General features: G+C 42.5%; 1 protein-coding gene across 1 annotated transcript in view; it reads right to left on the bottom strand.

The window, feature by feature from the left end:
• The window catches only part of PTPN3 (protein tyrosine phosphatase non-receptor type 3), a 486,371-nt gene that overhangs the window by 150,548 nt on the left and 318,488 nt on the right, over nt 1–17,335 (bottom strand). The window contains exon 13 of the mRNA XM_069730487.1: nt 14,551–14,685. Coding sequence (XP_069586588.1) covers nt 14,551–14,685 — 135 coding nt within the window. The remainder of the gene's footprint in view (nt 1–14,550; nt 14,686–17,335) is intronic.

Genomic DNA, 17,335 nt, shown 5'->3' with positions numbered 1-17,335 from the left:
ATGTGGAGACGCAAAAACTATTTTTTTGCAATAGAAAGCGTCTTTTAGTCTGTGACAGCTGCCAATTATAAAAATCCACTAAAAACCCCGCTATAAATAGTAAATCAAACCCCCCTTCATCACCCCCTTAGTTAGGGAAAAATAATAAAGTAAAAAAACATTTATGTCGATTTGAACAATAGGGTTAGTGTTCGAGTTGGGGCTAGGGTTATGGTTAGGGATTAGGGGTGTGTTTGGGTTAGGGGTGTGTTTGGGTTAGGGTTTCAGTAAGAATTGAGGGTTTCAACTCTTTAGGCACATCAGGGGCTCTCCAAACGCGAAATGGCGTCCAATCTCAATCCCAGCCAATTCTGCGTTGAAAAAGTAAAACAGTGCTCCTTCTCTTCCAAGCTCTCCCGTGCGCCCAAACAGGGGTTTACCCCAACATATGGGGTATCAAGCATACTCAGGACAAATTGATCACCTTTTGGGGTCCAATTTCTCTTGTTACACCCAGGGGGAAAATAAAAATTTGGGGCTAAAAATTCATTTTTGTGAGAAAAAAATTAATTTTTTTATTTTCACGGCTCTTTGTTATAAACTGTACTGAAACACTTGGGGGTTCAAAGTTCTCAACACATCTAGATAAGTTCCTTGGGGGGGTCTAGTTTCCATTATTGGGTCACTGGTGGGGGGTTGATACTGTTTAGGTACATCAGGGACTCTGCAAACGCAATGTGACGCCTGCAGACCATTACATCTAAGTCTAGATTCCAAACGGTGCACCTTTCCTTCCGAGCTCTGCCATGCGCCCAAACAGTGGTTCCCCCCCACATATGGGGTATCAGCGTACTCAGGACAAATTGCACAAAAACCTTTGGGGTTCAATTTCTCCTGTAACCCTTGGTAAATTAAATAATTGGAGCTGAAGTAAATTTTTTTGTGAAAAAAAGTTAAACGTTAATTTTTTTTAAACATTCCAAAAATTCCTGTTTAACACCTGAAAGGTTAATAAACTTATTGAATGTGGTTTTGAGCAGCTTGAGGGGTGCAGTTTTTAGAATGCTGTTACACTTGGATATTATCTATCAGATAGACCCCTCAAAGTGACTTCAAATGTGATGTGGTCCCCCAAAAAATGTTGTAAAAATGAGAAACTGGTGGTCAACTTTTACCCTTATAACTCCCTAACAAAAAAAAACTTGGGTTCCAAAATTGTGCTGATGTAAAGTAGACACGTGGGAACTGTTACTTCTTAAGCATTTTGTGTGACATATCTCTGTGATTTAAGCGCATAAAAATAAAAATTTGGAAAATTGCGAAATTTTCAAAATTTCGTTTTTTTTCACAAATAAACGCAAGCAATTTCAAAGAAGTTTTATCACTATCTTGAAGTACAATATGTCACAAGAAAATGTCAGAATCTTTAGGATCCGTTGAAGCGTTCCAGAGTTATAACCTAAGTTATAAAGGGACAGTTGTTAGAATTGTAAAAATTGGCCCGGTCATTAACGTGCAAACCACCCTTGGGGGTTAAGGGGTTAAAAATAAAGTAAACTTTTTTAAAAAATAAGTAAAAATATTTAAAAAAGAACATACAAAAAATCAAAACATATTGTATCCATAAATAAATATTTGTAAGAAAAATACAAACAACAAAAGTACACATATTAGGTATCGCCGTGTCCACAACGATTCGACTTATAAAACTGTCTGTCTATAAAACTGCTACTAGTTAACCCCTATAGCGAACACCATAAAAAATATAAAAACAAGGCAAACAACGGTTTATCATCATACCACCGAACAAAAAGTGGTACACAACATGATAAAAAAGATGAATATAAATAAACATGGCACCGCTGAAAAAGTCATCTTGCCCCGCAAAAAACAAGCCATCTTTTCCTTCAGATCAGTACGCACATCAGCCATCACCTCTCGTATGATCTCTACTGCAGGGTTTGGGCCATAGAACGCCAGTCTGTTCTTTACCTCCCTCTGGAATTCAGTCTCCTCCACGTTCACATTGGGGGGCGCTGCACTGTCGTGTTCCATGATGGCTGCTATCAAATCCGCTTTTGTTTTGCTGCTGGAGATCAACCCTCAGGCTTCCACCAGATCTTTTAATGTAGTCCCCTTTAACTTCTGGTAGTTGTTTTCCATTCATTCCTTTCCTCCTGTAGAAGGGGTATCATATCCTGCTGTCTGCCACCAGTGTAACGGGGTCTACCAAGCTGGGGTACCTCTTTCAGTACCACCCCGTGTTTCAAGAGGTCCACTCTGCTTTGGCTGGAGTCTGAATGAAGGACGCTGGCTGGAATTGCTTGGTTACATGGGCGCATATAAAAGATCACTGCTTCTCCACGTATTTCCAGTCTGACAACACTTTACTCACAGGACACAGAATATATCACACAGATACAGAGGGCAGGCCAATAGAAAAGCAGCAGGCCAGACATACATTACAATAGCCGCAGGTGGCCGGAGCCTGCCGATATTTACAGTGGGAATTACAAAGGTGGGGGGCGGACAAAAGGGGAATATCGTGTCCCCTTCTGCCCAGGGGCGCAGCCTGTGGGCTGATGCATTAGGGACATGCATCTCGCATGGAACCTATTATACATACATATAACTGCACAACATATTCTGGGTGCTGAGTGGTTCCGTAACACGTAATAATAAATATTCAGACTCTTTGCTCAGACACTCATATTTAAGTCAAATGCTGTCCCATTCCCTTGCGATCCTCCTTGAGATGGTTCTATTCCTTCATTGGAGTCCAGCTCTGTTTAATTAAACTGATAGGACTTGATTTGGAAAGGCACACACCTGTCTAAATAAGTAGTGATGAGCGAGTATACTCGTTGCTCGAGATTTCCCGAGCACGCTCGTGTGTCCTCCAAGTATTTTTAGTGCTCGGAGATTTAGTTTTCATCGCCGCAGGTGAATGATTTACATCTGTTAGCCAGCTTGATTACATGTGGGGATTCCCTAACAACCAGTCAACCCTCACATGTACTTATGCTGGCTAGCAGCTGTAAATCATGCAGCTGCGTCAACAAAAATTAAATCTCCGAGCACTTACAAATACTTGGAAAACACCCGAGCGTGCTCGGGAAATCTAGAGCAACCAGTACACTCGCTCATCACTATTATAAGACCTCACAGCTCACAGTGCATGTCAGACCAAACGAGAATCATGAGGTCAAAGGAACTGGCTAAGGAGCTCAGAGACAGAATTGTGGCAAGGCACAGATCTGGCCAAGGTTACAAAAGAATTTCTGCAATACTCAAGGTTCCTAAGAGCACAGTGGCCACCATAATCCCTAACCCCTTCATGACTAGGGGTATTTTCGTTTTTCGCTCCCCTCCTTCCCAGAGCCATAACTTTTTTATTTTTCCAAATATGGCCATATGAGGGCTTATTTTTTTCAGGACGAGCTGTACTTTTGAACGACATCATTGGTTTTAGCATGTCATGTACCAGAAAACAGGAAAAAAATTCCAGGTGCGGTGAAATTGCAAAAAAAAGTGCAATCCCACACGTTTTTTTGCTTGGCTTTTTTGGTAGGTTCACTAAATGCTAAAACTCACCTGCCATTTTGATTCTCCAGATCATTACGAGTTCATGTTTCAGGTTATTTTTTATCTAAGTGGTGAAAAAAAATTCCAAACTTTGCTAAAAGAAATAAATAAATAAAATTGCGCCATTTTCCGATACCCGTAGCGTCTCCATTTTTCATGATCTGGGGTCAGGTGAAGGCTTATTTTTTGCACGCTGCTCTGACGTTTTAAATGATACCATATTGGAGCAGATACGCTCTTTTGATCGCCCGTTATTGCATTTTAATGCAATGTCGCAGTGACCAAAAAAACGTAATTTTGGCTTTTTGAAATTTTTCTCGCTGCACCGTTTAGCGATCAGGTTAATCCTTTTTTTATTGATGGATCAGGCGATTCTGAATGCGGCGATAACAAATATGTGTATATTTGTTTTTTTTTATTGTTTTATTTTGAATGGGGTAAAAGGGGGGTGATTTAAACTTTTATATTTATGTCATTTGTTTCATATTTTTAAAACTTTTTTTTTTTTCTTTTGCCATGCTTCAAAAGCCTCCATAGGAGGCTAGAAGCTGGCACAACTCAATCGCCTCTGCTACATAGTAGCAAAGCTCAGATTGCCATCCAATCCATTACCCGCCTATCAGGATGAATTAATCGCTATTTTGGAAGAAGCAGTATACGAAGGAACAATCCTGAAACAAGTCTTGGAGACAGTGCGGAATCTTGAACCGAAATTGCCAACTTTCTATATAATCCCAAAAATTCACAAAGATCCGGTCAATCCCCCAGGAAGACCAATTGTGGCAGGCAATGATGGCCTTTGTGAGATTATTTGTGACACCCTGGACTATTTTTTTTAAACCGTTGGTTGTCAGTTTGCCGTCGTATATCATGGACTCCACGTCTGCCTTGCAAAGATTAGATAATATGTATTTGGCAGATAACATGATGATGGTCACAGCAGACATGGAGTCCTTGCATACTTCGATTAGACATAGGGACGGGTTGGCAGCTGCATCATGGTATCTCAAAATGAGTAATCTTGACGCACGATTGGTGGATCTTCTTGTTTTGTTGGAATTTAATTTGACCCACAATAGTTTTATTTTTAACCAAATTTTTTTTTTACAAAAGCAAGGGACTGCGATGGGGGCTTCCTGTGCGCCCTCGTATGCAAATTTGTTCTTGGGCGCATGGCAAAGGGAGATTTCTTTCTAGTAACCCTGTCCAGGGCACAGAGAATATACATCATTGGATGCGCTACATTGATGATGTGTGGTTCATCTGGGAAGGCTCGAGACAGGATCAAGATTCCCTCATGACAAAGTTGAATCAAAACAACCTCAATATAAAATTTACTTATAAAGTGGGTAGGGAGTTAGACTTCTTGGATATTCAGATCAAAACCTCATCCTGTGGAAATCGAACAACAGAGGTCTTCAGAAAGCGGACGGCAACTAAAGGCCCCTTCACATTTAGCGACGCTGCAGCGATACCGACAACGATCCGAATCGCTGCAGCGTCGCTGTTTGGTCGCTGGAGAGCTGTCACACAGACCGCTCTCCAGCGACCAACGATGCCGGTAACCAGGGTAAACATCGGGTAACTAAGCGCAGGGCCGCGCTTAGTAACCCGATGTTTACCCTGGTTACCATGCTAAAAGTAAAAAAAACAAACACTAGATACTTACCTACAGCCGTCTGTCCTCCAGCGCTGCGCTCTGCTTCTCTGCTCTCCTCCTGTACTGTCTGGGAGCCGGAAAGCAGAGCGGTGACGTCACCGCTCTGCTTTCCGGCTCACAGCCAGTACAGGAGGAGTGCAGAGCGCAGCGCTGGAGGACAGACAGCGGTAGGTAAGTATCTAGTGTTTGTTTTTTTTTACTTTTAGCATGGTAACCAGGGTAAACATCGGGTTACTAAGCGCGGCCCTGCGCTTAGTTACCCGATGTTTACCCTGGTTACCAGTGAAGACATCGCTGGATCGGTGTCACACACGCCGATCCAGCGATGTCTCCAGGGAGTCCAGCGACGAAATAAAGTTCTCCCAGCAGGGGCCTGATCGTTGGTCGCTGTCACACATAACGATTTCATTAACGATATCGTTGCTACGTCACAAATAGCAACGATATCGTTAACAATATCGTTATGTGTGAAGGTACCTTAACACCTTGCTGCATGTCACGTCTTCACACCCAATATCCACTATTATTAGCATACCAATGGGCCAGTTTTTGAGAATAAAGCATATCTGTTTAAATAGTTACATCTTTGACCAGCAAGCCAGGGACTTGAGGAGAAGATTTGGTGACAGAGGCTACAGTAAAAAAATAACAAGGGATGGCTATCACCGTGCAAAACATATCCTTAGAAAAGAATTATTGTATAAGAACAAACCCAAAGACAAAGGTGAAGAAAGCAATGTTTGCCTCATTGCGACATATAATAGTCAATGGACTGAATTTCGGGATATTATCAAAAAGCACTGGCCAATACTCCTTTCAGATTCTACTCTCAACAAGTGTTTGCCATCAACGCCACTCATTACAGCAAGGAGATCAAAAACTTGAAGGACATGTTGGTACACAGTCATTATGATCCATCCAAGAAAAAGAACAGGATATAGCTAGAAATGACAGGACTTTATCCATGTGGTCACTGTAAAGGGTGCGCCAACATGATAAAAAGTAAGGAGTTTTCCAATGCAGCGGGAGACCGCACTTATTCTTTCAGACACTTCATTATCTGTTCAACCAGGGGGGTAATCTATAGTGCAGAGTGCCCATGTGGAAAACTGTACGTTGGCCTCACAACACATGAATTACGAGTACGCACTAGAGAACATGTCGGATATTGAAAAGGGACGGACCACTGAGGATCCATCACTTCTCAAAACAATACCTCGACACTTCTTTCAATATCATAACAGTAATTCCAGCTTGCTTAAAGTCAAGGGTATTGATGTCATTCAACTGGGATCTAGGGGTGGAGATTTGGCAAAAAATCTTGCCAAGTTGGAATGCAAATGGATTTACAGGTTGGGAACTATAGTTCCATATGGCCTTAATGAAAGTTTCTGGCTTAGTGCCTTTCTATAATTTGAGCAGTTTCTTTTTATTTTAGGGGTTAGGGAGATTTCTAGTTTTTAATTACTAATTTGTCTCAAAATTCTCTATCATGGGACCTTTTTCTTCCTGTCTGGATACCATAGAAGATCTACAGACTACATCTATAGACGCTGCAGTTTCGCAATATGCACTTTAAATGGAGACTGATATACGTCATGGACAGTCCATGGAGTGGTAGAGCTGGGACTATCACTTAATGAACATGGATGATGACACTGTATACAATATATTGGTAGCCTAATCTTTATCTTAGATACTATAATTCATGGGATCTCCCTCTCCCCCGACACGCTCCCTGAAGAGTGGAAGGACACGGCACCAGCCCCACACATTGTGAGAATATCTATCACTTTCTCAGCGAACATTACCACATCTAACATTATCGAATCTAATGTTGAAGAGCCGGAGATTGCTGTGACATATGAGGACTAGTTACACCTAGATATAGCATAAGAAACTAGGATTACACCAGGCTAGGATTACACCAGGCTACGCTTGTAGATATCAGTTAGGTGCAGTGTGTTCTTTTGATATCTTTGCCGGGTTGCAATGACTTGTCTCCTTAACTATTCAATGTGGGCTGCTTTTAGTGATTTTGATACTTATTGAAATCTGTGTGTTTAACCCCTTCACCCCCGAAGCTTTTTCCGCTTTTTCATTTTCGTTTTTTGCTCCCCTCCTTCCCAGAGCCAAAGAGGCGTGTCTGAACACGTAAGATGGTTTTGTGTGTAAGGACCTGTGGTGATGTCACGCTCACCTGACTAGCCATGTGACAGGTACCTGGGTGTGGTTACACCTATGTAAAGGAGGTGTGTGTAGCACATGGTAAGAGAGATTGAGTGAGTGTGTTTGGGAGTCTGCAAGAGTGGACAGACTTCCATGTGTCCTGGCTGGACACTGCAGAGTGGCCTGTGTGTTGGACGGTTCCAAGTGGGGACAGACGTCCTGAACAGCACACAGAGACCATATTTAGGCTGGAGAGCCTACGTGCTGGACATGGCACAGCCTGTATGCCTACAGGTCTGAGAGAGAGCGGAGCTCTAATATGGACATTGAGGATTCAACTGTCTGAAGTAAGACTGTTTACCTGTTGTTCCTGTTGCTATGTGATTTATGGAGCAATAAACCTGTGAACTTTTAATGAAACGTGCCTCCAGAGTGTCATCCGCCGCACCTGAGCGAGTACAATCCCTACAAATCATAGAGGTCTCAAGGAGACCTCTGGTTGTTATGCCAATGCATTGCTGACCCCCGTTCATGTGACGGGGGGTCAGCGACGTGCTAATTTCCGGCCCGATGGCCATAAGCGCTAGTTAAATGCCGCTGTCAGCGTTTGACAGTGGCATTTAACTAGTTAATAGCGGTGGGTGAATCGGTATTCCACCTGCCACTATTGCAGGCACATGTTAGCTGTTCAAAACAGCTGACATGTCCCGGCTTTGATGTGGGCACACCGACGTAGCCCGCTTCAAAGCAGAGGATCTGACCTTGGACGTACTATCCCATCTGAGGTCAGAAAGAGGTTAAATGGAAAAAGTTTGGGACCTCCAGAAGTCTTCCTAGACATGGCTGTCCAGCCAAACTGAGCAATTGTGCGAGAAGAGCTTTGGTGAGAGAGGTAAATAAGAACCCCAGGATCACTGTGGCTGAGCTCCAGATATGCAGTAGGGAGATGGGAGAAAGTTCCACAAAGTCAACTATCACTGCAGTCCTTCACCAGTTGAGCTTTTATGGCAGAGTGGCCCGACGGAAGCCTCTCCTCAGTGCAAAACATATGCAAGACCGCATAGAGTTTGCTAAAAAACACATGGACTCCAAGACTATGAGAAATAAGATTCTCTGGTCTCATGAGATGAAGATAGACCTTTTTGGTGATAATTCTAAGCAGGGACAGGACGACAAGTGTTGTGAATTCTGTGGTCAAGCTCCCTCTTGTGGTCATGAGTGGTACTTCGGCTGGTTCTGTCCATGAGCTTCCTCTGGTGGATGTGAGTGGGGCTGCGGCTTCTGAGTTTCCATCCTCAGGTGACGAGGTTAAGTCGTTAGGTGCTGCTCTATTTAACTCCACCTAGTTCTTTGTTCCTAGCCTCCAGTCAATGTTCCAGTATTGGTCTTGCTCTCTCCTGGATCGTTCTTGTGGCCTGTCTTCACTGCATAAGCTAAGTTCTGCTTGTGCTACTTTTGTTTGCTATTTTTTCTGTCCAGCTTCTGTCATGCTGGTGTGTTTGTTGGAATTCTTTTTTATTCCATACAGATGCATGTTATAAAAAATATACATTAGAAACATCTGTGGAAGGTAAATGCAGGGAAATCCTTTTCATGAACACCTCTAACATACGCTGAAAAATGCTGCCAAATACGCACGTGGTCAAAATTGTTGGTACCCCTCGTTTAATGATAGAAAAACTCACAATAGTCACAGAAATAACTTGAATCTGACAAAAGTAATAATAAATAAAAAATCCATGAAAATGAACAAATGAAAATCAGTCATTGCTTTTCAACCATGCTTCCAAAGAATTTTTAAAAAATAAAACTCATAAAATACCTTACACATAAGGGGGTGAATCTCAAGGTTTGGTCGTCGGGTACTATCAGAGCTTTTGAAAGATTAACAGTGTGCTTTATGTCGGCGCCCATTCTGATCCAACCCGATCTCCTTTAACTATTCATTGTAGAGGTGGATGCATCGGAGATAGGAGTGGGGCAGTCTTATCACAGGGGCCCAAAACTCTGACTAACTTACATCCATGTACTTTTTTTTCTAAAAAAAATTTCACCAGCAGAGATAACTTATGATGTCAAATTGGCCTTTGAGGAATTGAGGCATTTTTTGGAGGGGTCAGTTCATCCAGTTACGGTGATCACAGATCACAAAAATTTAGCTTACATTGAGTCGGCTAAAAGGTTAACTCCCCGAGTTAACCCGAGTATTTGTGAGTGCTTGAAGATTTAGTTTTTGTCAAAGCAGCTGCATGATTTATGGCTGCTAGTCAGCCTGAGTACATGTGAGCGTTGCCTGGTTGTTAGGGAATCCCGACACGTATTCAGGCTGTCTAGCAGCCGTAAATCATTCAGCTGAGAGGACAAAAACTGAATCTCCGTGCACTCACAAATACTCGGAGACCACCAGAGCAACGAGTATACTCGCTTATCAGTCCTTGCTTTTCTCTCAGTTTAAATTTTCTGTTACATTCAGGCCAGGGTCTAAGAATCTGAAAGCTGATGTCTTATTGTAAAATATTAATATAACAATAATAAAAAAATATATATGCAGAGTCTAACTAGCAAGCAGAGATTCTGGTTAGTGTGAGACTGAGCCATTTTGAGAATCTTGTTAGATACATCTGTTCTCTGTTTGTCATAACTATACGGCTCTTGTCAGAACTGTCAATATGTGGCTATTTGGAGATAGTGAATGGTTCTCATTAGGTCACAGACTATATGCTTAAGCATTTCACAATAAGGTAATGTACAAATAACTAATATGCATATTCCGCAAGTTAATCGTTTTCTTCTAATATGGTAGAAGCTACGAGCATAGCGGTAGATCACCATATGTGGTTATGAGATAGGAAAAATAGAAACCAATGTAAGTCTATGGGTCAAAATAGTAAACTCCTGTTTAGTCAGATATCTCTGATACTTAGGGAATCTCCAACACGGACCATAAGTAAGACCAATAAATGCTTGGTTTCTCTTCTATAATCTAATACTTAATTTTGTGAGCTATGAACTTACTTTTCTTCATTTTTGTAATCATTTTTTGAATGAACATTAAACAAGATTTGTTTTATCCACAAAATTCAATATTGCTTTCCTTTCTATCCTCACCGTGCTCTTACTTGAAAAAGTGTTATTTTTTTCTAACAGCCATCTCGTAGTCTAGAGTCCATTTCTCCTCCTGAACTTCCAGCCTCCATTATTCCTTAGGGCAGATGTCCCCAACGTTTCTGGCCTTGAGAGCCACAGTCAGCTCTGAGAGAAGGTCGCGAGCCACATCCAGCCTTGAGAGAGGGTCACGAGCCACATTCAGCTCCCGCCCCCCTCACAATAGTGGCAACCAAAGCCCCCATTACAGGCATAATGGTAACCAAAGGTTTTCCACAAAAATCAATCACCCCAAAGCAGTATACAAAGATCCAAGGGTTCCTACAATACCCCCATTCAGTATTCTCCTAAAAAGCACTCCCAAGACACTGTCATATCCAGCTTCAAACACCTCCTCTGACAGGTGGTGTCATCTTGTCTCCAGCATACCATACTTAAATCATCTCAAAACCCCTAATACTAGTATATGTGCATCCAGATCTGCTCTTCTGTGCAGGGCTGCTCACAAAATTCAGATGTGCTCTTCATACCTGTTTGCTAGACCTGGAGCTAATGCACCAAGCTGACAGACAGCCGCGAGCCACAATTCATGGGCCCGCGAGCCACATGTGGCTCCCGAGCTACAGGTTGGGGACCCCTGCCTTAGGGTATTGTGGTGTATATGTTAACCTCAGAATTGGAAGAGGACATTCATAAAGTCCAGTTGTTGGCTCCTTCTGCTTCCCCAGGGTCCAAATTATTTGTGCCTGTGTACCTAAGATTACGGGTGCTACAGGAATTTCATGATTCCTTTTTAAGTGGTCATCTAGGGGTTACTGCTACACTAAAAGCTGTTGCTAGACTTTTTGGTGGCCAGCCATGCATAATGATATTAACCCCTTCAAGACGCAGCCCTTTTTCATTTTTGCGTTTTCGTTTTTCGCTCCCCTCCTTCCCAGGAGCCATAACTTTTTTATTTTTCCGTCAATATGGTCATGTTAGGGCTTATTTTTTGCGGGGCGAGTTGTACTTTTGAGCGACATCATTGATTTTACCATGTCTTGTACTAGAAAACGGGAAAGAAATTCCAAGTGAGGTGAAATTGCAAAAAAAAGTGCAATCCTACACTGGTTTTTTGTTTGGCTTTTTTCTAGCTTCACTAAATGCTAAAACTGACTTGATATTATGATTCTCCAGGAGGTAATTACGAGTTCATAGACACCAAACATGTCTAGGTTAATTTTTATCTAAGTGGTGAAAAAAAAATTCTAAACTTCAAAGCACCATTTCCGATCCCCGTAACGTCTCCATTTTTCGTGATCTGGGGTCGGTTTAGGGCTTATTTCTTGCGTGCCGAGCTGACATTTTTAATAATACCACGTTTGTGCAGATACGTTCTTTTGATCACCCGTTATTGCATTTTAATGCAATGTCGCGGTGACCAAAAAAACGTAATTCTGGCGTTTCTAATTTTTTTCTTGCTACGATGTTTAGCGATCAGGTTAATGCTTTTTTTTTTATTGATAGATCGGGCGATTCTGAACGCAGCGATACTAAATATGTGTAGGTTTGACTTTTTTTATTGTTTTATTTAGGATGGGGCAAAAGGGGGTGATTTAAACTTTTATATTTTTTTAATTCTTCATATTTTTAAAAACATTTTTTTAAATCTGTGCCATGCTTCAATAGCCTCCATGGGAGGCTGGAAACTGGCACCACTCGATCGGCTCAGCTACATAGCAGCGATCATCAGATCACTGCTATGTAGCTGAAATGCAGGCTTGCTATGAGCGCCGACCACAGTGGGGAGATCAAAGCAGGCCGGCATCAGTAATCTCAAAGACCTCTATGGTTACTGTCCTGACACATCGCCGGCCTCCGACCATGTGACAGGGTCGGCGATGCGCTCATTTCCAGTCACGCGGCCGGAAGCGATAGATAAATGCCGATGTCACCGGCATTTAACAGGTTAAAAGCGGCAGGTGAATCGCGATTTCACCCGCCGCTATTGCGCGCACATGTCAGCTGTACAAAACAGCTGACATGTCGCAACTTTGATGTGGGCTCACCGCTGGAGCCCACATCAAAGGGGAGACACGACATGCGCTGTACTAGTACGGCGCATGTCGTGAAGGGGTTAAAGATTTTGTATCTGATTGTGAAGTCTGCGCACGCGCCAAAGTCAGTCAGTCAGCCGGCTGGGGAACTGGCTCTACTGCCAATTTTAGAAAAATCATGGACTCATTTGTCCATGGATTTCATTACAGATTTGCCTCTGTCTGATGGGAAGACTGCTATCTGGGTGGTAGTTGATAGATTCCGCAAACAAGCTCATTTTGTTCCTTTATCAGGATTACCTAATGCTGAGACATTGTCCAGGTTGTTTATCTATCATATTGTAAGGTTACATGGGATCCCTCTATACATTTTATCTGATAGGGGAGTACAATTTTTCTCTAAGTTATGGAGAGCTTTCTGCGATAAACTAGGGGTTGGCTTTCCATTTTCATCAGCTTATCACCCTGAAACCAATGGTCAGACTGAGAGAACAAATCAGTCTTTGGAACAAATTTTAAGGTGCTTTGTGGCAGCTCAACAGGAGGACTGGTCCTCGTTTTTACAGCTCACTGTTTTGCTTGTAACAGTTGAGTAAATCAATCTACCGGAACCTCACCGTTCTTCTGTAGTTATGGTTTTCTTCCCCAATTTGGTGAATTTTCTAGGATGCCCTGGGGTGGAGATCACCGTACAGAGACTTTGGGATGTTTGTAGGGAGGTTCAGAAGAATATTGGGACTGCTCAAATTTGTCAAAAACGAAAGGCCGACAGACGTTAAGTGGATCCTGTTTTTAAGACTGGGGATGTTTAACCCCTTCTGCTCTGATCGGTTATCCTCCTGTTATTCTGATGTTGGAACGTTACCTGACCGCGCTTTTGTCTCTTCCTTCTTTTTATGATGTACCCTCCTGGCTTCTGACCTTGGAGTCCTTGACCATTCTGACTCACGGCTTGGCTGTGAGTATATTAACACACTCAAAACTACATTACATGCACAATAACACACATTTAATGAATAAAGATATTAATGGGTTTGCTTATTTACTGCAGAAGTGGAGGTAAGAGTTGTCTCATACACAGAGAGGAGAGAACTAGAGGATTTTATTATACAAGGGGAGAACGGAAAAGCACATGTTGGGCACAGAGGCACACCTTAGAAATTACGGACTTTCTTGTAGGACACAGGTAATTCACATGAATATTTTGCCTAGCTTTATTTTAGAGTGTGTGCTCATAGGGCCAGTTGCAGGATGACTACTACTAATTAGCAGCTCTCCCAGGCACTTACCTGTTGGGGTTGAACTCAGGGAAAACTGCCAGATCTTATCACAAACGCTGTGTGGTAAGGGGTGGGCTTGTGTTGGGGTGGTGTTAAGTAAATAAGTTGGTAAGAGAAGAGGCAGTGTGCTCTGCATAAGTTACAAGCCATGGTCATCAATGGGATGACTTGTTTGCAGCTGTTCTCCTTATGAGAGCTAAGTAAGGCTACGTTCACATTAGCGTTCCGCAAATGTGCGTCGCTGTTGCGTCAGCGAAGCAGCGGCGACGCGCCCCTATGTTTAACATAGGGGACGCGTGCGTTTTTCGACACATGCGTCGTTTCCGACGCTAGCGTCGGACGCAAGAAAATGCAACAAGTTGCATTTTTTGTGTGTCCGATTTTCGTCAAAAAACGACGCACGCGTCGCAAACGCAGCGTTTTTGCGCGCGTTTTGCGCGCTTTTTTGTGCGTCGTGCGTTGCGTCGCCGACGCACCGGCGCGCAACGCTAATGTGAACGTAGCCTAAACCAGCGTCCATGGGCAGTATTCAGTGTGCTTCTTGTCAGTGATGGCCAGGGCAGAGACAGACTAGTGACTCACTGACATTGCTCCTTTGTCTGATACAACACAGTGACGGCTTGGCCCCAGGAACGCACTGCTAATGGTTGTGGGAAAAGGTTACTTTAAAACTTTTGCACACCTTTCAGTAGGAGGGAAAAAAATCAAAAAGTTATTGTCCATATCAATTACTTACCAATTTGGTGTAATAGGAGGGGAACGAGAAGGAAGGCTTTTTGTTTCAAGATGCTCCACAGACACAGATCTCCTTAAATCTGTATTTAATACCATGCCACCCATCACTTTTCTGCAAAGCTGGCTGCTGGCAGATCTTAGAAAAATAACATTAGATTGTGTTTACCATTTAATAAGCATCCACTGCACAGAAAAATTGAGAATAAGTAGTACAAATGAGAAATGGAAAAGTTCACAATGACTAATTAGATTGCGACTCCTATCATCACAAGCATCAATTGTAAGAGGAAAGCTGTTTATACAAAATACTAGATGGTGGCCCGATTCTATCGCATCGGGTATTCTAAAATATTCTGATTGACAGAACGTGTTCAGTGAACGTGACTAAACTATGTCGCACTGTGACTGACAGAACTTGTTCAGTAAACGTGACTGAACTACGCCCGGATTGCGCCTGTCTCTGATTGGTTGCTGGCGGCTGGCGCGACCAATCAGCGAAGTGGGATTTCCATTACAGACAAAAAGACAGAATTATATCATTATATAGTAGATGAGTGACAAACTGGATTAGGCCTGCTTTGCGGTTTTCTTTACACTGATCCATTAAATAAAACGGGAGAACCAATTTACCTATTTTTCTGAAATTCACAAAAAAAAAAAAAACAACAAAACTGGTGAATCAGTTCGCCAAAGTATTACAATGGGCAGTATATCAAGGAAATGAAATGCAAGTCAAGCAAACATTTTCCACACCCACCATGAGCATGTATTTTACTTCACACTGAAGATATCACTCTGTATTATCATCAGTCAGAAGAAAATAGCACTAAGTACCACTTACTATAGCATTGGGCAGACAAAAAAATAAGCAGAGGCTGAGGAAATAAGTCATTCTGTAAATAACTGAAGAGAACTACAAAACCCAGAAAGTATAGAAGAAAATGGCACTAGCCAAACTATCGTATTTTTCAGATTATAAGATGCACTTCCCCCCCCCCAAATTTGGGGGGAAAATGGGGGTGCATCTTATAATGCGAAAATACCTTACCATCCACGGTGGAGCGGGTCCCAGGATCGCTGCTGGAGGAGGAAAGAATGGAGCATTGCTGGCTGGGATGAGGGGTGTTCCGATGTGTGGCGCACCGCTGTTGGTGTTTGGTGCTGTGTGGGTGTCAACGGTGCTGCGGGGGCTCTGCCGACGTTTAGTGAAAGGCCAGAGCCCCCCACAGTTCCATGGTTTCCTATGCGGTGGACTCTGGAAAAATGGCTGCAGGGGACGGCGCATGCACAGATGGAGATCTCAGCTGTTATGATCTGGTGGTTTAGGAGCAACATGGGACGAGCTCTGAAGGAAGTGGTAACTGTACTGACTGCAGTCCCTAAGCTCAACACAACACTAGAAGTAGCCGTGGGATGCTCCTGACACTCCCTAGGCACATCGTCACAGCCTAAGATCTAACTACCCCTAAAGATAGAAACAGGAAAACTATCTTGCCTCAGAGAAAATCCCCAAAGGATAGATAGCCCCCCACAAGTAATGACTGTGAGTGGAGAGGGAAAAGACATACACAGAATGAAACCAGGATGAGCACAGGAGGCCAGTCTAGCTAGATAGATAGGACAGGATGGAATACTGTGCGGTCAGTATAAAACACTACAAAATATCCACACAGAGTTTACAAAACATTTTTTCGGATCAAATGCTTGATCTACAAAAGCAGGAATAGCTACTGCCTGTAAAAAGTTAACCCAAGTTTCTAACTACAAACAGTACATTCTGTACTGTACTGGACAGACAGCCACATGAAGATTTGACAGGCTTTAACTCACTTTTCCTTCTGCTCCATATTACACAGGACTCTGTCTTACTTTGCTTCATTATAATAACATTTAGAATGAAATAAAATGAGAGGTAGCAATTCCCCTGTGTTTCTAAGCTGCACTAACCAAGATTGACCCCACATAGTAGTATCTCTTAGTTCGGTAACTGGAAACTCACAGCTGTCAAAGTAATGAGACAGTAAAGAGCCCAATGACAGTCTTTCCTTCTTAAAACTTTAAGAGTTATTATTACTAAAAAATTAGAATTTTTATTTTGTTTTTTGTTTTTTTAATTTTATATTACATATGAGTGAATGTTTTTACATTTTGGCTCCTTTAACTTTTTTAAGCTTTTCGGATGTGATAGTTCCACTTTAGGTACCGAAGTGTACCTTTTTTGGAAGGGAGTGGAGGAGTGACAGTATTCTGCCATTTGATGTAGTGCTCTTTGGTGAACTCTTAGGCTTTTTTCTATAAGCCAACTAACAACACCATCTTAATTACACAAAAAAAAAACATAGTACGCCTTACTAGAGGTATTACTAGGGTCAGAAATGATCTGGAGGTCAAGGCCTGAGGCATTAGTAAAGCAAAGAACAACAAAGTGATAGCCCTCTAAGAAAAGGTAATAAAATAATGCAGTAGATGCTACCTGTAGTCCTTAGTTAGGTGTTGTGAATTCTGTGGTCAAGCTCCCTCCTGTGGTCATGAGTGGTACTTCGGCTGGTTCTGTCTATGAGCTTCCTCTGGTGGATGTGAGTGGGGCTGCGGCTTCTGAGTTTCCTTCCTCAGGTGACGAGGTTAAGTCGTTAGGTGCTGCTCTATTTAACTCCACCTAGTTCCTTGTTCCTTGCCTCCAGTCAATGTTCCAGTATTGGTCTTGCTCTCTCCTGGATCGTTCTTGTGGCCTGTCTTCACTGCATAAGCTAAGTTCTGCTGGTGTTACTTTTGTTTGCTATTTTTTC

This window comes from Ranitomeya imitator, chromosome 6 (assembly GCF_032444005.1).
Source record: "Ranitomeya imitator isolate aRanImi1 chromosome 6, aRanImi1.pri, whole genome shotgun sequence".
Classification (NCBI taxonomy): Eukaryota; Metazoa; Chordata; class Amphibia; order Anura; family Dendrobatidae; genus Ranitomeya; species Ranitomeya imitator.
Note: the sequence above shows the minus strand (reverse complement) of the source record. Positions and strands in the feature narration are given on the sequence as shown.